The sequence below is a fragment of the Nesoenas mayeri genome (genome assembly GCF_963082525.1).
Source record: "Nesoenas mayeri genome assembly, chromosome: 8".
In the NCBI taxonomy this organism is placed as follows: Eukaryota; Metazoa; Chordata; class Aves; order Columbiformes; family Columbidae; genus Nesoenas; species Nesoenas mayeri.
In genome coordinates, this window is record NC_137554.1 from 24,570,781 (window position 1) to 24,598,705 (window position 27,925).

The window sequence follows — 27,925 nt, forward strand, 5'->3', positions numbered from 1 at the left end:
ATTTTTGTTGACTCTTTAATACCTGCGTTTGTTCCCAGCTTTATTTAATATTTGTGCATTTGGGATGAACCAGGACGCTTTGTTTAGGCACATTCTGTGCTGTGGACAAATGACTGTAATTAGACTCTACCAGCAGAGGTGGATGCTTGTGGGTTGAGTTTCATGCATTAATGACAAGCTCTAACTATTTACGTTGTGGTTTTTTTATAAGTAAATGCAGGTTTTTACTTCTAGCTAGTATGTTTTTATTCCATAAAATAAATATAACTCAAAGATACCCTTGTTGTATTTACATTGCTTTCCTTTGCCAGCTGTTCCCCTCTTTAAATGAAGCAAAACAAAACTGACGGTGCTTTATATCTTGAAATACCAAATAAATATTTAACATTGTGTGTTACATACACTGTACATGAAACTGGTCAGATCATATTGAACAGCCTGGCTAGTGTAACAGAATATCAGGGTGCCATAGTTACCATGTACTATTGTGTTCATTTTCTTTATCTTATCTCTTTATCTTAAGGTATTTTAATATGGAAAGCGAGAAACTGTAAATATGCCTTAAAACAGGGTCTTGCTCCTTTGCATGGAGTGCAGGACAGGGTAATACTACATTGCGCTGTAATACTGTGGGCAAGCCACCAGAAGCAAAGTGTATTATATGTTAATTACTGTAAAATATCCTTTTGTAAAAAGTTTCATTCATCAGAAAGCCACAGAATTGAGGTATTTTGTGATGCTGAACAGAGCGAGCCTTTGCACGAATGCAGAGGTGCTTTACCTGCTCAAGTGGTGGCTGAAGTCAGAGTCCTGTTTAAAAACTGTTAATCAATCATTTCTACCAGGATCATGGTGGCACTGAACCTGCAGGCGGCGAAGAAGATCCGAGTTTGGAAGTTGTCATAAAAAGCCTGACTGACGAGGAATCCAACAAAGCTGTAAGTGTCTTAAAGCAATATTTAATGGTGATCAGAGCTTAGGAAATACAGGCTCATTGCCTTGATTTGTTTTCTATCTGCCTTTGTGTTGAAGTATCACAGGACATTTTTGTCAAATATTATCCGGTACATGTAAGAGGAGAATCAAGCTTTTAGCTTTACCTATATAGACTGTTTCTGTAAACTAACCAGTCAGTGTAATTTGTTAAAATATTGAGATAAGAGATTTTTATGTAGCATTTTGGCCTTCTCCTGAGCTCTTTCTCAGTGAGAGGGATTGAGTTTCTACTCTTGCCATCCATATATGACAAACTTCAGAAAAAAGCGTGGTCTGTAAATCATATTCTTATTTATATTCATAGCTTCATAAATTCTAAGGCTAAAATGTCTATTATCATAATCTAGTGTTGCCTTCTGAATAACACAGCTATAGAGTTACTTTCAGTAATTTCTACATCAAGCCCATATCCTTCTGGTTTAATGTGGTACTGTCAGCATGCACGGTAATAAATACCGAACTTCTCATTGGTACAGATGGGGTTTTCTGTTGTTTAATATGTCAGGGTTGTGCATTATCAGAAATCTGAAAATCCTTCAGGGCGCAGCTCTAATCTCTTTTTTGGACTCTCTGTTAAAAGTTTAAAATGGAAAACTACCAAACATGCTGCAAAGTGACTAACCTGAAGGTACAGAAAATTTGCTGAGACAGTTTTTTTTGTCCAGCAGCCCCCTCCTTTTCCCAGGAGCGTGTTGGCTGAGACTTGCGGTGCGTGCACAGTTCGTTCTGCTGCCCTCAGCTACAGAAACCTCACATCTCTGGATTTCTTTTCTTAGATGTCGTCTTCATGCTCCATTATGTCTTTTGCAAAGCGCATCCTGGGTTTTGCAAATATGAATTGAATATACTTAATGTTCTATAGCTAGTAAATATTTAATTAAAGAGTCTATGAACTCCAAGACTTAGGAAGTGTCATGTGCTGTTCAAACGTCAGAATTAACCACCCATGTAAAATGGGTTGGTTTGTGTTCCTAATGGATTACAAAAAATTTGAATTATTTGTATTGGGTAGCCCTGTGCAGAATCCTCCTTTGATGCGCTGGAATATAAATGAATCAGAGTTTTATTGTATGTATTTACAGGTGTAATTCATCTGGGATTATTGCTGTTCTTGCTCAACTTGGCAATAAACTTTTGAGGGATTACAAGGCAATATGAAAAATTGCTCAAAGATTCAAGTGGATAAAAATATATAAAACGTAGTGTACAGAAATGAACTCTTGGTGTAGGATATTGTGCTGTGCAGCTTTTTGAAAGGTGTTGGAGGAAGCATCAATTTAATGGAAAAAAAAAATTTGCAGCAATTCAAGATAGGTGTGGAGGGAAGATGTCACTGGATTCACAAGGAACCCAGAATCTCTGGGCAGCTTCTTTTCAAACTTGAAGCAAGAAGGAAGGGAACTGTGGAGCCAAAGGGTATAGGTTACAGTATTTAAAAAATAAAATTTTAAAATAAAAAGATAAGAAAGATAAGAAAAGATAAGGCGTTGGTCATAAGAGTTCTCCAGAAAGGTAAAAGAAGACAAAGGTGTGGATTTGTTGAACACCTCTAGGCAAAGAGAACATCACTGTCATACTTAACTCGGTTCGGACAATGGGAAAGAAAAATAGCATCAGGGTTGCGACTGCAGCCCAATTCTGCTTCACTGTGGTTGTTGAAATTCTCAGTCATATGTCGTGAAAAATCAGGACTGTAAAAGTCAACAAGTAAGATAAGTTCACTGAGTAAATAAAAAGTATGTGTTTATCAGCAACCATCTTCCGCAGGTATGTACAGCTCAAAGCACAGGCAGGATGTTTCACCGAGTGACAGCTCTACTTGAAAAAAAAATTAAAATCATTCTCCATTCATTTGTTGGTGAATTTGTCAGTCTCTCCCAAGATACTTTTTGTTGTCACTTCATCACTTTTAAAAGTATAAAGTTATTTAATGGACATCATTGCAGACTTGGATGATAAGAAGCGGGGAAAGAAAACAACTTTATTTCTGAACTGGAGCCAAGGGAAGTGCTGGGCAAGCTCTTTGTGCTCTTCAGCTGAGGTGTGAGGTGGCCTGAGAGAAGGGGGTGGTGTGCTGAGGACTCCTGAAATATCTTGCTTTCTATAAGGTGTCCTTGGAAACAAATTGATATATGGGGGCTTTGAGATGCTCTCAAAACTTTTAACTTCCCAAAGGTGAAAACAGCTTGAGCAGCACCATGGCTGCCCTGGCAGGATCTGTATGTAATTAATGTCCTGTAGGTGGGATAATTAAACTCTTGTTTGGGATTTGAGAACGGATTCATTTTCCTTAAAAGTTCAAAAGTTGGAACAATAATTTGCCCTTGCCACAAGCAGAAAACTTGTCCTTGAAACAGTGACGAAGAAAAGGGGCTTCATAAAAATGCTTTTGGATGCACTTGAGGGAATTGAATTAGATTAAACTGGTCAGACCGCAGTGACAAATGCTGACTGTACAATTAAGTGCTTGAGGGGCTGGAAATCTTTATGTTTTGTCCAGACACCCTCTAACATAGTCTGAGTTAAATGAAGAAGGTTAAAGGGATTTCAAGATGATGCTTGGCGCTTACTTGATGTGCAAGATGAAGTTTCAGATTTTAGTCACATATCAGAATGAAAAAGGGAAGTGTGAAATATTTTTTTCATTGCTTATTAAGACGATCTCTCATAAAATGACGGAGCAGTCTTCCCATTTCTCCCCTGACACCTCTGATAATACAGTGAGATCACCACTTTATCTTTTTTCCTTGTTATCTGTTTGGATAATAGTTACAGTTCTGCAGATACAGCAAGCTGGGGAAAAAAAAGACACTAGGGCTTGGTGTGATGTAACATAATAAAACTTCAAGAAACAAGGGCAGTATTTTGAAACTCAGTTACCTAAAATTTTATTTATGTATTTTTTAAAAACATATGAATTGTCATCTTAATTAGAAATTCTTTTGAGATGCAGTATATTTGTGTTGTCTTTTGAAGCTGGTACTCAGCTTTTTCCGAAAACTAGGTTATTTACCCTGGTTTTTTAGCATGGGGTAAGATAACTAATAACTGTAATCAAAGTGGCCTAAGTTGGGCTAAGAGCTCACAAGGGGAGGACCCCCTAACCTCTCTTTTGTTTTGGTTTTTTTTTTTTACTTTTTAGGTTGTGAAATGTAAAGCTGAGAAACCAGTGGTGGCAGATCAGCAGGAAATCGTGGAGCAGCTCCCAGAAAATGTATGTGTGTTTATGTTAACCAATAAAGAGGATTTCTGGGGGCTTGATCTAGTTGAAGAGTGAGTGATTTATGGGGGGAAAGGGTTAACTGGGGAGACATTTACATAATTTTATTGTGGGAAAACTTTAAAAAATGTCTTGCTTCTCTTTATGTATGTGGAAATAGTCACACAGGCTAACGACAAGGATTTCTCTGCTGTTGAAAAGTAAAGAAAAAAAACTCAACAAAACCTACCACATGTTCTTTTTGTATGTGAGGAACAAGTGAGAAAAGTGAAGTCCTGTCCCTATGTCCTACATGAACATTTCTGGAATCACACTTACCTAGTCATCCCAATTTTCCATTTATTTATGAAGAGAATGTTTTCAGTTCATCTGTTCTTATTGCTTGTTCCCCTTCTATTGACTTAGTGGATTTAGTAAGGTACGATAATCAACAACTAATGATGATGCCCACAGAACAGGCCTTTCTGTGATTGATCTCTTGTACTTCTGCTTTGCTTTTAGGTCCTCAACCAGATCAAACAATCCAAATCTTCAGCAAAAGTACCAGGCAACCTACAGGATATACCCTTGGTGCCAGCACCGACGTATCTTTCTCCAGAGGCAGAAGTCACCAGCCATAGTATGAACTAGTTATTTTTTCCAGAAATATAATGTATATTTAGTACCCAAACCCAGGATGTTTTTTTTTTTTCTTTTTGTTTTTCCAGATAACTTTTGCAGAGATTTTCCCCTTTGAGTATTCAGTGACCTATTTTATTTTATGAGGTGCTTGTATTTTTCTCTCATTTTGTAGTTTTTGAGAGCTTGAAGATGTCATTGCTTGTTTTACTTGACTTTTACATACAAAGGCATTGTTCCTTGTTTTAATTAAAATAAAAACAGAAGGAAAGGCAACCAGCCTGGGACATTCTGCCCATTCCATGGTGCTGGGACGTGGCTTTATCTGTCCTGAATGGAATACACCTTGCTGTGATGATCTGAATTGTACAGGTTATAACTGTATTAAATGTCCTCCTAGACATGTACTCGGAACATTTAATCCCAGAACTCTGGAGTTGTTCTGATTTAGAGACTTTGGAAATGACTCAGAGTAGTCTTCTAGTTAAATTTAAATTTGTGAATGTGAAGAGTGAAATATGGGAGCTTAATTAGTTGCTCTCATACAATTTCTTTCATTGTTCGTATTTTCTTGTTGAATAGTGTGACTTATTTATTTGCTTTTTCATGTTCTTAGGTGTCTTTTCACCCCCATTGCCTGTGGATCCAGCTACGTGTCCTATAGTTCCAGGGCAGGAGACGACTATAGAGATATCTAAGGGTCGGTCAGGCCTGGGCCTCAGCATCGTTGGGGGGAAAGACACCCCACTGGTGAGTTCATGTTAAACCAATATTTACTGTCTCTGCTAAAGAATAGGAGACAAAGGCAAAGAAAACATAGAAACTAATGATGCCATTAATCTGTAATTGCTCTAAGGAATTGTTCAGTACATGAGGAGAAAACAGCTACTACAATCTCCAATAGCACGTTGGTAATTTTGCCTTGTATTGGATCGGTCGTTTTCTGTTCCTGTTTAAATGGAAAGGTCGGCGTTTCAGTAATGCCTTCTGCTATGGTCAGAGTTTACAAATATGTATTCCTTTTTAACCATTGTGAGTCAAGTTTCCAACAGGTAAGTTAACACTGTGGTTGGACTAGAAGTTAATGTCACGGAGGTAAAGCTGCTTCAGCAAGGTTAACACCTCCATCCTGAGAGTCTAAATGCTTAGTAGCTGTTTAGACAAACTGTGATTTATCTCCCTGCCAGCAAAAGCACTTGCTGAACAGAGGTAAACCAAAGGTAATCCTTTATTGTTTTCTGTGTCTTTTTGCTTAATCTTGCTCTTGGCTATGCTGTTTTTTAAGAAACTATCTTCAGCTAAATTAAAATGTATCGGTTCAAGTGTAAACTCAGCAAGTTAGTTACGCTAAACCCTTCTCTGCCTCAGCTGTTGATGTTTCCACTCTGCTTTCCTTTTAAGAAATGCTATGTTACAGTATAACAGAATGTCAGATTGTTTATTTTAAATGTCAAATTCAGTTCTTTCAGTAAACAACTCTGCTGCAGAGGTGTCTTTACTGGCTTCTCCTGAATCCCCTGCTTCAGGGACACTTCAGGCAATAGAGCTGCTCTCTTACATGCAATTGTTCTCAAAAATATCATTAAGCAATCAAGTGCTGGGGGTATCCACAGCTACAGACACTTGTAATGTAGTAATCCACTTCTAGACTGAGAAAAAAGAAAGAAAAAAAAAAAGTGGAAGTTGCAAGGAAAAACAAGTTTTGTTTTGCGAAGTGTAGGCTGTATCTTTTACATTATTAAAGCTGAAACTTTTGGTCCCATTTATCCAAGTCTCCTATTCTGTAGCATTTGGATGAATGGCTCTGTTTCATATGGAGATAGATCTCACTTATATTGAAGGCTTAAATCAGCCTATATGGTTTTCGCTCTGTCGAGCCATGCACTGATTTGTACCCAGTCCCTTATTGTCAGGCTCCTTAGTGTTGAGTAAATTCAAATAAGTCGTTCAGCATTAGTCATCTCTCTGCTTTTCCATTTAACTGGAATTTGGAAATAGTACGTGGCACTCTGTCAGACATGATCTGGTACATGTCTTTCATGAGATTTCAATATAAATAAATGAAAATTGTAAATATCTACTTTAAAGAGCAGATGAGAAAAATGCAAAGGATTTTATTCTTTAAATTGAGTAAATGGTTTTGGTTAAGTATTATGCTTTCCTTAGTTTATTCATTAAAATGTCCTCCTAGGAATTTATTTTGAAAACTTAGGCACTTGAGTGCAGGCACTGAGTTTCGGGACGGAAGGGAGGTCCGCCTTCCGACATTTCTCATCCTCGCATTACAGGACTTACCAAAATGAATCTCTCTTTTTTTTCATATTTCTGAATTTGCTCATTCAAAGGCAAGCAATGTTGTTTCACAGGAAACAAGTTGCTTTTGTGAAACCACCATCTAATCTGATCATTTACCATGTGCAGAGACCCTCTCTGGGATTCTTTCCTTTTTGTCATGAAGGCAAAAAATTCTTTTGTTCAAGAGTTTAAATGAAGTTCACATAACAAAGTGAAGGAGGGGTAAAAGAAAATACTACTTGGGACTGTAGGAAAGTTTCCATCTCTGCTTTTGTGGACTAGAGAGGAAATATAACAAAGTCAGGTACATGGAGCTGAGTGATGTGTCTTGTCATTGCTCTGCATCATTTGTTTATAACTGGGGTTATAGACAGACATCTTTTATATTTCTTAAAAAAGGCAAAATAAGTTGATTTACAGCTTCACTGCTTATAGATGTGTTATGCTTATGTGCCATAGAAGTTCTTAATTTCCAAAGGTCTCGTGTGGCAGAAATTGTGTATCCAAGTCCCACTGTTTTCTGCATTGCAGAGGAATTAAAATGAAGCTATAATTGGCTTCAGCAATTCAAGGGGTGTTTTTTTAGCGATTTTTAAAGTGGGAATTGTCAGATCAAAGCCAAAAGGAATGGGAACAGCACTGTTCATAGACATCTCTGCAAGCACAAAGCAGGGATGTCGTCCTCTGTGATCGTGTAGTTCAGATGGCGCACACAGACGATAGATGGGAGATGCCCTGATGGGACCATGGAAATATGCTCCGCCAGGGACAAGAAAAGGTGACAGATTAGGAGTGAATCTGCCAGAGCCACAAACAGCTGCAGAGATTTTTACCTTTTTGTCCTCTGAGAAAACTAGACATGAACACCCAGTTTCTTCCTCCCTTTTCTACTGCGGTATCTTTATTTTGTACCTGCGCAGGTGTGTAAGTGCCTATGAAATGATCCCAGTTCCTGAGATTGCAGAAGTAATTTATTGGTATGGGGAATCGAGGGAGGCTGTTCCTTGCTAGAACTTATCAAATCTAAAGGGACTATGGCAAGAGTATAAAGGCCTCATTTATATGGTATTAAAATTCACTTGATCTAAAAATATTTGAGTTCTAGTAGTCGACACTGGTGCACAACAACAGCTCAAGTGTGATGGGAAAAGTTCACTCAGAATATTTTATATCTTTTTTAAACACATGATGTACAGTCCCAGCTTTCGGAGTAATAAATCTGGCATCCCGCTAAAGGGACACAGTGCCTCAAAATGAAATATAGAGTGCAACTTTTGAGTCGTAACCTTAGGAATCTCATCAGAAATCACCAGCTAGCGACTTGAAAAATACAACCTATGAGCAGGGAGGTTAATTTGTTCAGGAGGTTGGAAAGTGGTGCCTTAACCCCTCTGAAATGTTTTTTGTTGAGAAGATGACCATCCCATTAAACTTGCAAAACCTTTCAAGTTGTGTGTATTATAAGCAAGGACTGTGGCTGTGTGCTTAGGGGAGCAGGAGCACATCAACTGGAAAGACGAGCTTGTAGAAGAGGCATGAGGAAGGAAAGGTTGACCTTGAGAGTTGTCTTCATGTTGTTCATCTTTAGGCTGCTATAGCCTTAAGCAGTCCTATTTCATTCAATTCTAAGAGTCAATTTTTATTTTGATTTTCACTGTCTTTCGTTTCACCTTCCCCCGTACCCCTGAGTGAACACAACACATGGCCTCTGCTCTAAAGCAATTAAACTGCAGAGTGGAGCTGGCTGGAGTACAGGGCTTAGATTTGTGAGAAGATTTTTTTGGTTTGGTTGTAGTCCAATCAAACTTGTAAAAGTAACCTCAGAGTGGGATTTTTTTTTTTTTTTTTAAAAAGTCTTTCCAGAAACATCCCAAAATGAGATTTGAGGCTCTCACTCTGCTCGCCAGGACACCGTCCTGCCCTCTCATCCCCCCGCTTGCTGAATTGTATATAAAAACTTGTCAGCTCCACCACTAATAGCAGCCATAAACCTGACAGGGATGTCATTGTCACTTGGCAGCTGTCACTGCTCCCAGGGCGCCTGAGCCGCTTCAGCCGCAGGGCACCGATATTTGGGGATGCTCAGCCCTGTTTGGGCTGGGATGCAGCTCCGGGAGCTGCAGGCACCACCGACCCCAGCACTGGGCAGACGCTGGTGCCTGGGCTGCCAGATCCGAGCCCGGAGATGCAGTGGCTCTCGGTGACGCATGGAGCTCAGCCCTCGGACTGGGGTGTTCACAGCAGTGATCCAGCCCTGGCTTGGTCAGCTGGGGCCATGTGGGGCCAGGATGAGTAACTGTCCCTGCAGGATACAGGACTGGCAGCGCTTGATCATCCAGTTGTTCACCATAAATTTAGGAAAAGTTCCTCAACTGTTCCCCTTTTGGTTCATAGCACTCAGAGGGCTGGAGCAGCTCTGCTGGGAAGACAGGCTGAGAGAGTTGGGGTGTTTAGCCTGGAGAAGAGAAGCTCCGGGGAGACCTTATTGCAGCCTTTCCCTACTTAAAAGGGGCCCATAAGAAAAATGGGGACAGACTTTTGAGCAGGGCCTGTTGCAACAGGACAAGGGTTGATGGTTTTAAACTAACGGAGGGGAGATTCAAACCAGGCATGAGGAAGAAATTGTTGCCTCTGAGGGTGCTGAGAGCCTGTCCCAGGCTGCCCAGAGAGGTGGTGGATGAACCATCCCTGGAGACATCCCAGGCCAGGCTGGACGGGGCTCTGAGCAACCTGAGCTGGTGAAGATGTCCCTGCTCATGGCAGGTGGCACTGGCGGAGCTGGGAAGGTCCCTTCAACACAAACCATTCTATGATTCTGCATAAATTGATTCAAGGCAAATACTTTAGCTTTGGACTAATGGACTTTTTCCTTTCGAACTGTTCGGCCAGAAGGTTTCTGTGAGCTTTTCTTCTTAAATTATCTGAGAAGAGGGCATCAAGGCATTGTTCAAAAAAAGATATCTTGGTACTCCTCCCGATGGCATGGGGGATTAAGTCATACAAACACCATTATAGCCCCAAAGTGGTGTCTTGTCCAGTTAGAAACTTGGAATGAACCATTTTCTCTAAAACAGCATTGTCAATTTACAGGGATTTTATTCTTGGCAGTCCATGGAAAAAGCATTGCTCTAAGATACAAACATTTTCTTAGTAGGAGGGAGGAAGCACTGTTTTACTTCCAGCTGAATAATTTAGTAATGGTTGAGTTGATTACTTGTAGTTATTGACTCTGTATTTGCTGCCTGGGTGATTAAGACGCTCAGACATGCCGGAGGGGATTCAGCAGTTTCAAGGCTGGTACAGGGATGTTCCCTCCAGGCAGAGCTGGAAAACCCTGGGAGGGGAGCACAGAGGCTCAGCCGAGACTTGAAATCACAGTTCAGTACTGAAGAAGCACCTGCGATACAAAAGAAAAAAAATTGCAGGAGAGGAATCATTATCTGAACCTTACATAGAAAGAAAAGCAGCATACTTTTTCCTGTGTCTTTTTTATTGAAAATGACAGCAAACCTCTCATGGAGAATTTAATATTGAGTTGTCTACTTCTGAATTTGGTAATTTGTTTGGTGTTTTTTTTTTTTACTTTTGCTTTCAGCTGACTTTAATAAAAGGCATTTTTAAGGCAATTAACAAACTTTAAGGTACTCCATCTGTAAAATAAAGTGATCCACAAAGCCAGGGAACGGGATCACTTTAGCAATGCTCCAAAAGGTAACAGAATATGTCTGCACTCAGCTAACACTGGTTGGTGTGAGAGCTGGTAATGCCAGGGTCAGAGAGGAAAAAGCTTTTCTAATCTCTTTGGTCAGCCCAGAAGCTTTTCTGGCTCACAGCGGAGCAGGGGGAGCTTCGATGGTGGGCCTGCCGTTTGACGGAAGAATATTGAGATTCATTCTGTCAGCCCAGGTGAGTCGGACCTTGCACAAACCCCATCTGTTAAGGAAGGGCAAGGGAATAATCAAGAAAACTGTGACTTTAAATTGCAGCTGTTTCAGACCCGATGTTTGCCCCTGGAGCTGCGCGGGCTAATTACCGTAATTAGAGCAGGCTGGTACTAATGCCGAAGCCAAAGCTGATATCTCTGTTTTGTGCCGTGCTGCCGTCACCAACGAGGACTTACTTAAACATGGGGACTGATGAGAGTTTTTGTTACTAAATGAACTGGTTCTCCCTTGGTTGAGTTTTCTTCCCTCCCTCCCACCTCCGGTCTGTTTGGATTCAGGCAAAAGTAACTTCATCAGTTATAGACAGCTGAGGTCTGAGCACCTTTGTAGACAGTGATCAAGAGCAGCTAAGGCTGAAACTGTGGTAGTGGAATATACTTACCTGATTAGTCAGTACAAATGAAAAGCAAGATATTGGTCACAGGGGGGTTTCAGCAATATATGGGCTATAGATGCTGTTAAGTCTATCGCACAATGAATGGAGCAACAGAATGAAAAAATGGTAATAGAAGCCCAAAGTTTTTAATCATGACTTGGGTACTGTAGAGGAAAAGTTTGCGGTTGAGAGAGAAAAAAATGCAATCACTTCTTAACCATCATTCACATTTATAAAACAGAAGGCGGTTTAATGACAGAGTGGTAAATGCACTTAGCCTGAAATTGTGAGGAATTGCTTTGACTCTTGGTTGGATAATGTTAAAATGAAGTTGGTGGATTCATCATAATTCCAAGAGGACATTAGCTTACGACAGCATGAAAAGACCAAACTGCTTTGTACATGAGTTATCACAAATGGGAATTATAGTAGTAAGTTTTGCAAATCATCTCTTTGATGGATCTTTGGCACGGGTTTAGCTGACTGTACGGCTAACTCGCCTAGCAGTGCCTTGCTTGAAGAAGCTGGAGTCTTCCAGGAGTGTAAATCAACCATAAAATTTAAGCAAACAATATACAAAAGCAGCAGGACATGTCAGAAGGGACTTCAGAAGTATCTTGCTTACTGCTGGTTGAAACCCACTGGCTTTTGGCTTCCTGTGTCACACGCATCCAGGTTCTCGTGCACTCTCTATAGCCTGTGTTATGCACTGTACATTGTAAATTTTCATATTTTTTTGTTTAATAAAATAATGAGAGTGAGAGAGTTAACATTTTAATATGTAGTTCTGTGTTTTATTATTCCCTCTAAAATGAGCATGTATACTTTTTGAAAAACTTTGGTTTGCTTTGGCATGTGATCCATAGCAACATAGTTCTTTCTATCATTCTGACTTAAGTCATATATTTTTACACTAAACATCTTATTACCTTAGTTTTATTATTTCAGAATCAAAGGAGAGCTTGCAAATGTCTATGACTGCAGACCGAAGGAATGTTAATGAATAGTGCCATTGAATTTTCAGGTTGTAGCTTTTCTGATCTTAGAGAATATAACTGTAAGCAAAAATATTATGCAAGCTGAATAAAATTTAAATAAATAAGGACCAGATGGAACTATAGGGGCCTATAAAATGTAATACAAATATTATCCACTTCCTTAAAATAAATCTGTATTTTAGTATGAAAAATTATATTCATATTGATGTTGTGGATTAATCTTTTTTATGAAAGTTGGCAAGTGAACACCATCTCTTGCAAGGGCTTGTTCTTAAATGGGAAACAGACCTTTTGTTCTGACCTTGAGTAGAGAAGTTTTTCAGTATCATGCAACGTAAAGCATTTTTACATTATACAGCCTGTTTTATTATGGTAGTGTTTGGCTTAGGATTTTGGGTGCCTGTTAACGGTTTGTGAATGCTCGCGATTGTGAAATATTTGGGTGTTAGAAGGAGGTATAAGCAGCACAATGCATTAGATAAACCCCTCGAAGAAGTCAAGCGATTCGCTTGGAGTTGACCTTCAGCTTTGTTGCCGAACCGTTATCTTTTAGATTCTGTTTAGATCTGTAAAGGGAAAATCATAGATCATAACAAAGCTGTTGTCATTTCCTCTGCCCACACGTAACCAGCTGCTGGATTTATTTTGACTACTGAGAGATTCTTATGTGGGGCTAATTCTTCAGCGAAACACACTGTGCAGCTGCTTGATTTCTACTTTATCTGTGAACCAGCCTGTAAAAATCAAATGACAATTTTACTGCTCTGGACAAAAAAATATAAAAGTTGAAAAGGAAATAACTAATGATATTGTACTTGCCCTGGGAAAGAGATAAACCTGTAATCCTGCAGTCAGCAAAAACCCTTGTAGCTTTCTTATCTTTAATAAATGCTAATTCAGTATAACATTTGTAGCTATGTAGGAAATTTGATGGAAATGTGTAATATTAGCTTAGGAAAACAGAACTTGTCAACTAAATCAGGAAACATCTTTTCCCAGAATGTTAGTTTGTTTTTTTTTAATAGGTAGCTTACTTTTTTACTTCCTCAGAAAAGTAATCTCACCCATGCAGAAAGCTTCATTTCTTACAATAAATACATAATTAGGGTTAGTGGTAAGATTTGTTCACCTAACTACAGACCAAACTGAGATGCAGGCACATAAAATTCACATAATTCCAACGGTTTGCCCCACCTGCTTTCTAGCACTGCCCAACCACATGGGTTCCCCAAAATCTGGTGTCTCTATTTTGACCTGGACTTCCAGCATCGGTGTCTGTCTCTCCTCAGAAGTGTCTGTCTGGGAGATGGGAACGTCTTCCCTGCATGATGTCCCTTGGTCTGGAACAACTGGCTGGTGATGCTCTGGTGGCAGAGAGAGCCTTGGAGCTGGAGCTATGGGTCTGGTTTCTGCTCTCAGGACTATTTGGCAGATGTTTTTGTCCAACAATTACCATTTTCAAATGCACATCTTGGAAAACGTGGCCTTGGATTTTCAAACAACTCATTTCTAACTGAGGATCCTACTTGTTGTCATTCTGTCCTGATGATCGTTGCAGTCCTTGATGTGTAGTGGTTCACCACACTTCTGTGAAGTGCCTTTGACCCTATCAAAACAGCGACTGGGTCTTGTAGATTGAAATAGGACAGTGAAGATAAACTCAAAATGGAGTTAATGTTAGCTCAGTTAAAGAAAAATTTCCTGTGAATGGTCTGTGGTAGATAAGGACTATTCAATACTATGCAAGAAGCCTCTTTACCTTTTTCCTTGTCAAGTCCAGCCAATGCCAGGTATGTGGGGATTTCTCTGCTCCACTTCTTTTGAAACCCCCCTCTTGCATGTTGTTCTGCCTCTTATCACACAGTACAACTTTGTCAAAATATCCATGGTACTTGATGTTTGAGCCTCCTTCATGTCTTGTGTCCTTTTGCTCTCTCATCCTTTGCTCCCAACATTTGCAAATAACTTTGCAGTCTGGGGTTGATATTCAGTGGTAAAGGGCACCTGTGTTGAAAGCTGCTGCTTGTCCTTCAGAAGAACAGCTGCACAGAAGAAACACTGGAGAGACAGGCTCACGTGCTAGAAACTTGCAGAGAGTGTGTGAGCAATCCAAGCCTAAAGCCAGGCAGCTCATGAGGCTTTCTCAACACTGTTTATGGTCCTGCAGGCTTTTAAGGTTCGCTCGGTCAGTGATTTTCCTGAAGAAGAAGCTGACTTGGGCTTTACCACCTTTTTCCCACAGGCTCAATCCAGACGGTGCTATGTGGTTGTTGCCTGGGGTCTCTGCCATATGAGTTCTTTGACATTTAAGATACAAGGATTAAGCTGTCACTCTTACTGAATTTAATTCTTTACGTGAGCTCTCTGCTGATGGCTGAGTCGATATCCTTCCCCTAGCAGGTCTCTGAAGTTGTTATAAAGCAAACAGAAAAAATATCCATGTCTGGGGGGGAATTGAGATCAGATTTTCCAAGAGTTCAGGGCTACTTCCCTTTCTTAGACAGAAGGAAACGCAACGTAGGTCACACCGTGCACATTTTACAGGTTGTGTTTTCCATCAGTGGGTTTCAGATGGGATGTTAATTTCTGTGAGGTTGTTCAGCGTTCGTTCTCTCTGCGCCAGCATTAATCTTCACGGTGTTGACCAAGAGACTGTGAACTCTTCTGCTTGTCTGCCTTTGCTTCCACAGCCCAAACCTCTTGTCAGTCAGTGTGAGAACTGTCACTCGTGTACCTTCATATGCTCAGGAAGACTCTGCAATCCCAGCGGGATCCTGCTGGTGAATCAGGAGCGAGTGGGATGTTGCAGTCCCACAGCTCAAATCTGAACCTCACAAAATACCATTTAATATTGTGTGCGGCAGGTTTGATGACCATTCCCACTTGTTAACAGATTTGTTACATATCATATACCATCCATGTATGTTCTTGCCATGTATGGGAACTACTCCGGCTTGCAGGTGATTTTATTTTTTTAGCCTTGCAGCATGGAGTATCAGTGCATTCAGCTTCATTTCATTGAGCTACAGGCCCATCAGTAAAAGCATTATTCAGCCAATAATATTCAGCAGCCTCAGCAGTAGCAGACAACTTTTCCTTGACTTTGTCTTTCAGGGTTTTCATGGTTGGATAGTCAAGGTTTACACCTGCGAGCCTGGATGTCATTTAGCTGTTAAAATGCTATTTATATTCCCTGGCTTGTATTCTGCATCCTTCTGTCCCATCCAAGAAATCTTCAGCTTTGCCTTAATTCCTGACTTATATGACGTTCCCAGGCTAACGGAGCATTCTTTGTCAAAACAGACAAAGATTAAAGCTCCAGGTTTTTTAATGTCTTTGTAAACCTCATGAAGGATGTGCTTTGAGCAGCTGCTTTCTTTAAACAATGGTGTTCTTGATACAAGAGTGTTTTCATTTCCCTTTTCTGCACGAACAGTTTTTGCGACTCTGCCAAGCTATATCATGGAGAGTCATAATCTATATGAAATGGGTAGGGAGAGGAAATGGGGAGGGCTGAGACTGAAAATCTGTCCAGAGGCACCGTGAATTCACAACTTCTAGTTGAACATTGACTCCACTTTCCCTTCCTCTCGATTGATTGATTTTTGAACTGTTCAAGCCTTTACTTCTAGAGATATCAAGCAGATGAATTTGAAGCTCGTGATCAAGAGCTGCAGATGTCCAGTAACCAAAATACCCTTTACATAAATGCTGTGTATTGTTTTAGTCATGATAAAGCCTAAATTTTCCTGACGTGCTGAGAGGCGTGTTGTAGCTTAAATCTGTAGCATGTCAATAGAGTCATTACAGATTAGAGCTTAGTTAGATGGCTGGAGTAGGAATTACATCTCATTACTGCATAAATTTCTTTAAAATATTGATATAATCAAAAATGTTCAATAACATCAATAGTTTGCTTTTAGTGATTTGTCACAGATGATCAAAACTAACAGAGTTTGACCCAGATGCCTCTAGATCCAGCAAAAAGGATTAGTCGTGAGTTAAATGTCCTTTTAGCTGATCTCAGAAGTATCAGGGGAAAGATGTCTGTTTATCATAGTATATAAGCTAAGGAAGGTAAGACTCTCATATTTATGCTTAGGGACTGTTTACAAATCTTTACAGTACATCTTGGACACATTGCTTCATTCTGTTTTTAATTGATTTGATAAGCCTGATTCAAGTACACTACTTAAAAAAAAAAAAAAAAGTTAAGAAAAACAGTGTTTTGGCAGGTCAGAGAGATGTTTCCTTTTTCAGGGTAGGCACAGACCAAACAGGAATGTACCTTTTTATGCCATATGTATTTTTAGTTCTAGGTCTGGCTTCTACCACATGCAGGAACCGCAGGGTAATACTGAATTGTTGCCTTTTCAAATAGACTATGCAGATTGTTCAAACTGATAACGTTCAGTGGTTCCTGACGCTGAGCTTTAGGTATGTGTGGTTTTACTCTCCATAGTGCAGCACGGGGAAGAGCTGGTAACTCCAGTTTGTTGACCATTTTTAAAGCAACCACAGATTGAAAACAAACTTAAAAGAAATGTGATTGAAAGCTCCTTGCTCAGAGGTTAGAAAATATCAGATGAAATCAATCTGGAAGTGTTTGATTTGTCTTCTTTTCCATGGTCACGTTGCCATTTTTCAACCAAACCTCATGTTCATCCTGTGACCTGGTGTGTCCCAGCTGAATGATGCTGCCTTAGCAAGCTGGTCAATATTTTGTGATATCTCGTTAGCCACTTCTAAATGCCTTCCTTTGTAAAGTGATTAAAAAAGTGAAAGTGAAGTGTGCTACAGGAAGTTCTAAACCACAGACTCAGCTTTTTCTCAAAGTTACCCACGATCAGCCTCAGGTGAAAAAATATACATCACTGTCACCCTCCTGACTTTCACCCAGGCAAACGTCTCTGGTGTTGGCTTGGAGTTACCTTTATTTTAAAATGATCATGTAACATCCCCCACCACAAAAAAAACCCAGACCCTGAACAAAATCCACAATAACCAAAACCCCACAACCGAGAGAAGATCTAAGACATGTAGCAGAGGATTTGGGCAGCTCTGCTGAGATGGACACGCACGTGTTACTCTGTTCCACTGGGAACAGCCGTTTCAGTTATGTCAAGAAAACCCTGTGGTTGCCAGTGGTATATATATAATTCATTTTTAAATCGAACCGTTCTTTAGATTTTCTTAATTACCTTGGTACACAGCTCACAGTATTTTGCCTTCATTTATGTAGATTGAATTTTTTTTTTCCTCCTCATCTGGGATACTTGTATCAGCTGTAATCCATTTGTGATTAAAATACTTCAGGCTTTTTTCAGTGCCTGGTGTCTGTATAAAAGAGGCAGCTTCTGACAGGGCTGCTGTGCTCCAGCAGCAGCACAGCGGCTGCAGATCCATGTCCACATCATTAAATAAGGTGCAGTGGGAATGAAAGAGAATAATGCTCTCGATGTTGTCTTGATCAGAGCATTTAGCTTAAGGGCACTGAGTTTGCTTTCTGTTCATATGCGCCATGTGTGCATTCAAACATCAAACTGCTCAAGGAACTGCACAATCCAAGCATTTTTTAGAGGGTGTATGTGTCTGAGAATGGGTTACCTGATACTTACGTGTCTCATTGAATGTCACCAGTTTAAAGTTTGTAGTGAAGCCATTTCTGGGTGTTTGGTAGTGACACTAAGAGAGGAGCACATTTGCACAGGGAAGCTGTGGGGATTGCTGCTGGAGCACCACAGCGTATGTTCACCTATTTGTTTCACAGGATTTCAAAAAAAAAAAAAAAAAGAAATAAGGAAATAAACCAGAACAATGCAAAGGGAAAGCACCAGCCAGAGAACAGTATGTTCTTTGTAATGCTTTTTCTTTGGGGACATCTATTGCTGGCAATAAGATTAAATCACTGAAACCTTCCCTGAAGCTACATCTGCCACTGCCTACATTTTCCAACCTCAGTAATAAACTAGCATTTGCCATTGTTCCTTTCTTCTGGATTTCATTTCTTACAGATTTAACCAGCGCTATTTACCACAAGGCATTCAGTTCTTGCTTAAAGCCGAGATCTATGCCAAGTCCCTAAAAATATTCATAGCTCCAAAGAATCTGGTTTTAAATAATATCATAAAAAGTAGATGATATTAATACAACAGTTCACACTGAGTTCACTTACTGCTGATGCCAACGTATAAAAATTATGGAAGCCCAAGAAGCTCTAGACAAGACAAAATCCTTTTTACCTTTTTACTAGTTAGCTATATTTTGATTACAAGAATAATATTCTAATCCCAAAATATGTTTTAAAGAATGAATCTGTTCCAGGTGTCCCTTCTCCCTGCGGAGCGAGGCCTGCGTGGGGTGGGTCCTGGCTGCCAGTTTGGGGGTGTTTGAGAGGGAGGATTCACATCCCCCCCACTTTCTTCCCACAGGATGCCATAGTGATCCATGAAGTTTATGAAGAAGGGGCAGCAGCCCGGGATGGCAGGCTTTGGGCTGGCGATCAGATTCTAGAGGTAAGTGAGTGTCTCTATGTGTGTGCGTGCTCGCTCATATCTTTTGTCCTGTGTGCTTTTATTCAACACAGTGCAGGTTTCTTGTAGGGGAAAGAGAGATGATCGAGTAGGATCTGTACTTAAAGATTCTTTTCTGTCACTAAGAATGTTCTGACAAGTTCATATTTCCTTACGGCTTTATATAAGCTGAAGGTACAAATTGAGAATATATTAAATTTAATTGAGCAAGGCAGTTCTCGAATTACATAGTTCACCTGTCATGTCCAATAGCTCAGTATTATTCATCTGTTTAATCTTTGATTTGGAAGCTTGCACTACTGCTGCCCCTTTGGCATCTCTTGTGCTGCAAACCAAGTGTGGAGCTGAGCAAATGTGAGGTGAGCAGGCGAGGGGGCTGCAGCATCCCCTCCTGCATCCCCGCCAGCATCCTGCCTACATCCTCTCCTGCACCCCTGCCTAAAAACTTGCCAGAGGAGCTACCGGTTCCTTCAGGCCACAGCTTGTAAAACTGCTGAACATAGAACTATTTCTAGGAATAAACGTTGTGTTTTTCCTGCAGACGATTGTGGAAAAGGGAGGAGGGAAAGGGTTAAGCACAAAGTGTTGCTCTGCAAATGAAACTTGCATCAGGCAGGGGTTCGGCACAGCTGCTCGCAGCCTCTCGCTGTCAGATCAGGACAAATTCCCAGCATGGCCATTAAGGCTTTGGTGTGTAGGGTTAGAAAAATAGCACGGGGGTACTTGGGGAGTTGTCTTTACAGCTCTTGCACTGAAAATATTTTTTTTAGTGTTGAGGCTGAATGTTGTTTTCGTTTTTTAAATAATGGTGTATTAACAGAGCACGATAATTAGGGCATAAAAATCGGCAAGGTTAATTAATTCGTCTCTGACCAAACAGGAAAGTGCTAATGTTTGTGTGCCATAATATTGTTATTATTTCAGCTTTTAAAAGCCGTACTAATTAATCAAAAAGATGACTCTCAATTAGTTTCAGATTGGTGTGATAAAGCACGCATAGATGCGTGTGTCGAGAAAAGAATACCGATGCAGTATGTAAATAAATGGGTGCAGAATTAGTACAAAATAATATAATTACTATAGATTAGGCTTAATTATCTCATTGTGAAATTAAGTATGATTATAACTTTGCATATCTAGAAATACTGAGAAATATGTTCATTGCCTTAAAACTTATTTTGTTATGTAAGTGGATTAACATTGTATTATTTTTAAGTTACAGCTCATGCTACTTCCTAAAGAGACTTTGAAAATATTTAAGCATTGATATTTTTTTGGTATTGAACAAATAAAAGATGATTTTGTCAACAGAATAATGGCAAACACCTTAAAGGGCATCTGTCAATCAGGCTTGGCAAAATTAGGAAATTGAGTTTCAAGTTGCAATATTTTTTTTTGTAATACTTCATCGTTGAATCAGAACTTCTTGTTCTGTATGATATTATTAAAATGCTAAAACCTTTTCAGGCTGTCGTAAGGGAAATGTAGTGGAGTGCTCCAGGAGCGGTCTTGTGTGCCATCTATTGGAACAAAGCAAAATAACCATTTAAAATGTCCTGCCTGGGCTTCACCATCACCATTTGCTGGTGTTTCTGATTCCTTCTGCATTCAGCTCGGTGGTGTCGTGAAGTGGGGGAGAAGGAATCTGAGCAGTGAGAGATGCAGGAAGCTCAAAGGAGCATCTCCCACTTTGGGTGTGAGAAAGAATTGTTGTTTGAGGTTCCAGCATTTACAAAGAAGGGAAGAACACCCACAAAACTTAGAAGCCAAGATGTTTTGATTATTGTGATTTACTCCAGGCAGTGGCACAAAGCACTGAACTCACACTCAGCAGGAGATCCAGGAGCTCGGCCCTCTGGAAATGGGAGCACTAAATCAGAGTGCCAAGGGGTGTCGATTTGACAAATTTGTCCTGTCATTTGAGGGTAGGGTGAGATGAAAAGATCATTTATATGTGTCATTTGGAAAGAAAACACTAATTATTTCAGGTGAATGGGATCGATCTGCGGAATGCCAGCCACGAAGAAGCTATCACTGCGCTGAGACAGACGCCCCAGAAGGTGCAGTTGGTTGTTTACAGAGATGAAGCACATTACAAAGATGAAGAAAACTTAGAGATTTTCTATGTAGACATACAAAAGAAAACAGGCCGAGGACTAGGGCTCAGCATAGCCGGGAAACGGTAAGAGCATCTCTGATCAGACCACTTAAAATGGGAAATATTTTGCTTTTTGGCATATGAACAACGTTAGCCATTAAATGGAATATGAAATAAAGGAAAAAGAAGCAGGATTTTTGGCCAAGTGGGCACACACGGAACAGGGAGCTTGCTGTGCTGCTGGCTTCAGCCTGGTTTGGACACCCCAACCACGTCTTTTCCCATTTCAAAATAGGGGAGAGCCTTCCTATTTCCAAATACCAGGATATGCCTCTGAAAATGGGTTTGTGAGTTAGATCTGGCTCCTACTCGGGTTCCAGGGGACTAGTGTCAGTGGAAAAGGCAGAGTTAGACCCAAATTCTGATCGGTATCAAAGCATCTGTACAACACTGTGGATGCCAGTTCTGTGAATACAGAACATTATCTGAGATACGGTGGTAGGTAACATCTGCTTAATAAAATGTGACTTTTTACTGATGGATTTCTAAACCCTTGCTATTAGATCACTGAAACCAGAGCACTGATAGATTTAATCTTTCATTGCTAGAAGAGATTTACAGCATGACACTGGTGAGCGCTCACTCAGTGTTGGTGCCTAAGAGTCATATGGTTGCTCTTCTGTATTGCCAAAATAAATTTATTTTCTCAATTACAAATCATCGTGTCGTTATCCTGACTGCGTATGGTCAGTGAAGTTTCCGCGGCAGTTTTTTACAAGAGTGGCGATGTTTAACCCAGGTGTTGTGAGCAGATTGCGGGTTGGGTAATTAATTTAGCTTATGTAAATTATCCTACAGGTGGTAATCACAGTCTCCAGCCCTCCTGCGTTTGCTTCTGTACAAAACTTTCTGTCCTGTTGCTAAGTGCTTCACTTGTGGGGACTTCCATGTTAGCCCAATTTCTGAAGCCATTTAGATGATACTCAGGTATAATTTAGGTTGCGTTGTGACCTTCAGAGTGAAGGATATCAGAGGAGTCCTGCAGCCCCTGGGAGGGGACACACTGTGAGGAGGCTGGAACTGATAAATAAATACATTTATTTAATATAATAAATACATTTTCCCTGTCTGCCTGGGCTGCTGCTCTCGCAAACCTCTCTGCAGGCCAACAGCCACAGCGCTGGATTTTCTGCTGCATAAGTCATGTACAAACTCAAAAAATCTTTTCTGCAGACTTCTCCCTGCTCTTCTGTTGGGGGCCTCCAGGCTTTTAGAAAAGAAACTGAGCTGAACCTTTAGGGGGAATACTGAGAAAAAATCTGAGGCTGCATAATTTGAATCAGGCACATCAGGAGATAGTTTAACTCCATCTTACACGGATCCTTGGCTTTTTATTCATACAAGTGGTATTTTTCATGAATCTTTATGGATCATACAGTCAGAACTAAGCATTCAAGGGGAAAGACAGCATTAAATATACCAAAACATGCCTTGGTCTTAAAACTTGGAGATTTTTTACACTCAAACAGTTGAATGGGATGTAAAACTAGTTCTTCCTCTGCTCACAGGTTTCTTTTAATGTCTCTTAAATGCAAGTAATCTAAATTGGTCTCCCAAAGAATATTGGATTGTGTAATTAGCCATATGCTTCTTGCATTGTTAGAAATGGAAGTGGAGTGTTTATCTCTGACATTGTTAAAGGAGGAGCTGCAGACTTAGATGGAAGATTAATTCAAGGAGATCAGATTTTGTCTGTAAATGGAGAGGATATGAGAAATGCCTCACAAGAGACTGTTGCCACTATTCTTAAGGTGAGTACATAATACATTTTAAGATATTGAATTGCAGTTACTGGCACTATGCAAGGTGATTATCCTGAAGTGCTGTTTGCACTTACGCAGGACAACTTGAACTGATTATCGAGACAGAAATTTCAGCTGCAATAATTTTGGGAGATTCACGTACAATCACTTCTCCATGTATATTTAGAAGTGGGGTGGTATGAAGTGGGAAAACAAAGACACGTACTATTTAGACACTTATTTGAAAATGCAACTGTGTGTTTCATACATTAGAAAAACATTTTGAAACCTGAGAGTCATACAAATCAGAAGCAAATGGCATTGCTGTACTAACCCGCACCTATAAAATGTCAGCTTAGATCTGTTTCTGCACAGTTTTCCGTCTTACAGGAGTGATTTTGCACCCTGAAGTTGTACAGTCTGGGAGAAATTGCCTTTTTCCTTGAATGGAGGGAAATGGATGTGCAAGTGGGAGGAGAGGGCAGGGTTGGCCTGGCTGTGAGTGCCAGATGTCAGCCCCCCGAATACTCCCATCCTGCGCGGGGCACCGAGGGCCGGGTGGCAGTGATGCTGCGGACACACTGCTGTTCAAAACCGCAGCTGGAGACAAGGGCTTTTTCCCTGCTGTCGCCACCAGTGTTTCTGCATGGGATTTCTTTCATTCTTGAAGGGAGAGGTTAATTATTTCCTTGCTTTTTCCATTCAGGGTTGGTGCCTGGCCAAAAGTTTACCTATTTAAGGACTGGAAATCAGTGATATTGTCTATATTATTAAGTTTGACCCATATGTGTTTAATTCACCCTTTTCTACAGCATTTTTCCTCTGAGGTGTTTTTCATAAGTATTGTTTGTGGCAAATGTCTGTTAAAGAGTTGGGGGGTTTTGTTTATTTTTATTGAGTAATTGGCCTTCTACAGTTTGCCTGTAGGAAGATTCATACTGACTTCAACAACCACGATAAACCTAAATCCAGGAACCTGTAATTTTTTATTGTCTAAATACAAATGTTAATGTTTTCAGCATTCCTTGTGGTTTCTTCATGGAGTTGTGGTACTGAATATAAACATAATTCTCTCCAGGAGAGCATGAAATAGTATATATATGTCTACTTAAATGCTGTACATTGTGTTTGTTTTTTTTTCCCAAGTGTGCCCAGGGCCTAGTGCATCTTGAGCTTGGGAGATTGCGAGCTGGATCATGGCTGTCATCACGGAAAACATCCCAAAACAGCCAGGTTAGTGACAAATGTATACATATAAAATGGAGCTGAGAGGGGCAGGACATGGACACAGTGCTCAGGTGTGTATGTGAGGCTCAGTCCTTTCGTAGACACTGCTGAGGGTATGGAACAAAATATTTTATCGCAATAATTTCCTGTGCTGAACTGCAAAGTGTCATGCTGAAGTGCTGATCAAGTACAAGATCTAATGGATTTTGTGTTTGAGGACTGGCTTCCTGAGACACACCAAAAATATGTAATATCTTTCCCAAATGATGATGCCCAGAAAATGTTTAGACCTGTGGAAAAAATGCTGAATGCATTTTCAGCAGCTGTTTTGTCAATCAAAATGCGTTAATGAAACTGAACTGTATCTTTGCCCATCTTATGGCAGAACCACACGAGAGCTGCTTTGCTCTCAAAGAAAACACCGAGCAATTTCCTGCTTCACTTACTTTTTACCTGAGGCGAGGACAACAATTCATTTTTCAGTCAGTGCAGGGCTTTTCCCCTCTCCCTGCGCCCCTGAATCAGCTCAGACACTGATACCATTAGTATTAAAGTCTGAGTACTGCAAGGGAGAAAAACAAGATGACTTAGAAAACTTTTTTAATGCATTTTTCCTTCCAGAGACTGACTGCTTTGCCATGATATTTAAGTTACCTGTGTTCCTGATAGAGACAAGCTATGGTTCATGTTGATCTGGAGTATTTTGCCCCCTCTCTGCCCAGAGAATGCAGGAATGCTTTTAAGGAGGTGGGGAGGAGGCTTGTCCTCAATGTCATGCATGAACAACCCAAAAAGGGTGCCAAAATCATAGTCACCTGGTGCGATTTCTTAACTTTCTCAAGGCCAGCAGCGATCCAGCTGGCTGCGTGGGTGAGGTGTCGGGAAGGGCTGAAGAGCCTGTCGCCATGTGGGAACAGCTGGGCTAAGCCCAGCTTTAAAAATGATGACTAAATATCTTTGGAGAAACATCTGCACTGCACGCAGCAGGCAAGAAAAAATGAAATAACGGAGGGAAACAGTACTGATTGCAGTAAGACGGCAGTCTCGAGTATTACTTTTTCTTTTGGTCATTGTATCAATAGGTAGCCTAAGCAAGAGCAATGTAGCCAAAAAGTGACAGATAAAAATAACCCACCTCGTTTTACTACATAAAACTCATAGCTGAAAGGGAAGCAAACGCCATAGTATCTAACATGAGTCTAGGCAGAAAACCAGATCAAACGTCATCCTCCTGTCTTCATAGCGTAAGAGGCTTTTGCAGGCACCTAGTAATTTCTGAATTTCTTTTAACAGAAGAAATCTTAATTGCTGTTCTTAACACAGAGTCATTTGAGAGCCTTCATGTCGCTGCTTTTAAGTGACTTGGTGATTTTGAAAACTGACTAAATGTTTCTCAGCATAACTGTTCCAAGAGTTATAAAAATCTTGGCAGATAATCCGGCTAATCACCTTGAATGATTTGCACAACTGCGAGCGATGTTTCAGATGCTGCTGGCCAAGAGCATCCAGAACTTTTGTCCTCACTTGGCTTTTTTCTTGGTCCGTTGCATACCTTTAGCAGTAGAAATACAAGCCTTGCAGTGCAGGACAGTGATTTCTTTCACACAAATTGCAAATTATGTGAACTGACCCATGAGTTGGCAAGTAGGTGTGGAAACTGTGTTCTGCCTGGGGTTCCTCGCTGACAGCTGCACCCTGGTCAGTCGGGATAAATCCTGCCAGAGCTTTTGATTCACTGCCTGGTGCATTTGGAGGGAGAAAGCTCTGCTGTGGATGGAGAAGTATAGAGCAGAGCTTTGGTTTGTATAAGGCAGCCTAAGGTCTGGCCTTTGGTGAAAGCTGTTGTTCAAACACATTTCCTAAATTGATAATGATGTTCCCTCGAGGGTCAGAGTCTGAAGATAAAGCCGGATATAGAGATATGGCTGTGCCCACAACTCAGGAACAGATTTTTGGTAGTTTCCCCCTTTGGAAATGGAGTTGGAAGGGTTGGCAGAGAGTACAGCTGTGCCCAGATGTTGCAGGAACTGGTTTAAAGTTAACCTTTGGGTTTGACGCACAGGTTCTGATTTATTTTTAACTTCAGGTGAGCCAACAGAGTGTCCACAGCCACTTCCACCCTGCGCTTGCTCCGGTCCTTTCTACCTTACAGAATTTTGTCAGTACAAAAAGATCTTCAGCAGATGCGTCCCAGAGAAACTCAGGTACAATTCAGGCAGCTGCTGGAATCGCTAGATGTTGTTTGCTTTTGTATTGGTGCTGGTTTAAAAGCAAACCTGAATACTTGAATCTGTTTTTCCTACTCAGCCTCCTGGAAGACACACCACTGATATTTTAAGACCTGAACACTTTCCAGCAGATGACATTATTTTTATGTCTACTAGGAGAGTAATGGCTCCTCTGTTTTAAGTGGAGAATTCGTGTGCCCTGCTATTCCCCAACGCCCTTCGTGGAGGCTTAGCACAGGCGAGGTTCTCGCATTAGAAACAGTTTTCTCAGGGAATAAAGCTGCCACCACTTCATTTATATCTTTGTTGCTCTTGAGCATACAAAGGGGTGTTTTGTAACGAGAAAGTCACAATGCCCAGTTTGCAATTTGCAGATTTAGCAAGTGCTAAATCTACAACCTGCAGTGGGCTGCGCAGTTGTGTCCTCTGACCTGCGTCAGAAGGTGGTCACCTTTGCTCAAGTCTGATCATGGGCAGAGGTTTTTTTAATGTTTTGAGTACCTTTTAATGGCCTATGGCTAGAAACGTGCCAGCCAGACTTCCTGGCTGTCTGTTATTTACTAATACAGCACAAATTAGAAGAGGAAATCAACATTCTCAGATCAGCCGTATGCCCTACCCTTTTGTGGTAGGGACACCATGATTTATGAATAATAAGCCCATCTTTAATTGAGTGAAATGCACAGTAGGGCTTTTCTTCAGGCCAACAGAGTGCTGCTATTCAATAGATTGTGGTGAGCAGTGGCTGCTCTACAATGGGTGTCACGGTGGCATCCGTCAGCATCTGTCAGCGATTCCATCCATATTCATCTCTGGGTGAAACAGAAATAAATCCCGTCCCCCTCACGTTAGCAGCGCTGCCTGGTTTGGCACTGGAAGGCTCTGCTTCTGCTCAGTGATAACTCTCACCAGGCAGCAAGGGACCATTGTCACCTGACAGCGTTATCTCTTAATTATATTATCTCTTAATTACAGAAGCTAATTGTTTGTTTCTTTATTACTAGGAGCAGATATGGGCCCAAGGACTGTGGAGATAACAAGGGTCAGTGAGTTATTTTCTATCAATTCAAAAAGCTGACACCTTTAGCTCAAGTTGCTCATTTTTGTAGGGTTTCTCAGAAGTGAGATTGCATTATTTATGTTTGCAATGGGTTGTTGGATGTATGCTCATGTAATGGGACCTGCGTGTGTGAGAATGTGTGTGACTGTCAAAACTATTTTTTCCCTGTTCCATAGATCAAATGTGAGCCAGTTAGTGCTACACCCTGAACATTAACCTCCTCAGGCTGCTCCTGTTGCAAATGTTGTGTTGTCTTGTTTTAGGGACCAAATGATGCACTTGGTATTAGCATAGCAGGAGGGAAGGGAAGTCCATTAGGAGACATCCCCATCTTCATTGCGATGATTCAAGCCAGTGGTGTCGCTGCACGTACCCAGAGACTCAGAGTGAGTAGAAGGGTCCTCTCAATACTACCTATTTCATCTGCTGTGTTTGCCACAGAGAAGGGGCCTCAAGCACTTCTGTACCTGCCATCACTTTGATAATGGCTCATAGACTATTCCGTCTCTCTCTCAAAAAAAAAATCACCA

The 27,925-nt window shown here is 40.7% G+C and overlaps 1 protein-coding gene across 1 annotated transcript in view; it reads left to right on the top strand.

Moving 5' to 3' along the window:
* PATJ (PATJ crumbs cell polarity complex component) overlaps positions 1-27,925 on the top strand; it is a gene marked incomplete at its 3' end in the record, with an annotated part of 146,559 nt that overhangs the window by 110,801 nt on the left and 7,833 nt on the right. The window contains exons 31-41 of the mRNA XM_080348732.1: positions 846-938; positions 4,139-4,210; positions 4,718-4,835; positions 5,451-5,584; positions 18,879-18,962; positions 20,969-21,162; positions 22,742-22,889; positions 24,027-24,113; positions 26,194-26,311; positions 27,340-27,377; positions 27,659-27,781. Of these exons, the coding sequence (XP_080204858.1) occupies positions 846-938; positions 4,139-4,210; positions 4,718-4,835; positions 5,451-5,584; positions 18,879-18,962; positions 20,969-21,162; positions 22,742-22,889; positions 24,027-24,113; positions 26,194-26,311; positions 27,340-27,377; positions 27,659-27,781 (1,209 nt within the window). The remainder of the gene's footprint in view (positions 1-845; positions 939-4,138; positions 4,211-4,717; positions 4,836-5,450; positions 5,585-18,878; positions 18,963-20,968; positions 21,163-22,741; positions 22,890-24,026; positions 24,114-26,193; positions 26,312-27,339; positions 27,378-27,658; positions 27,782-27,925) is intronic.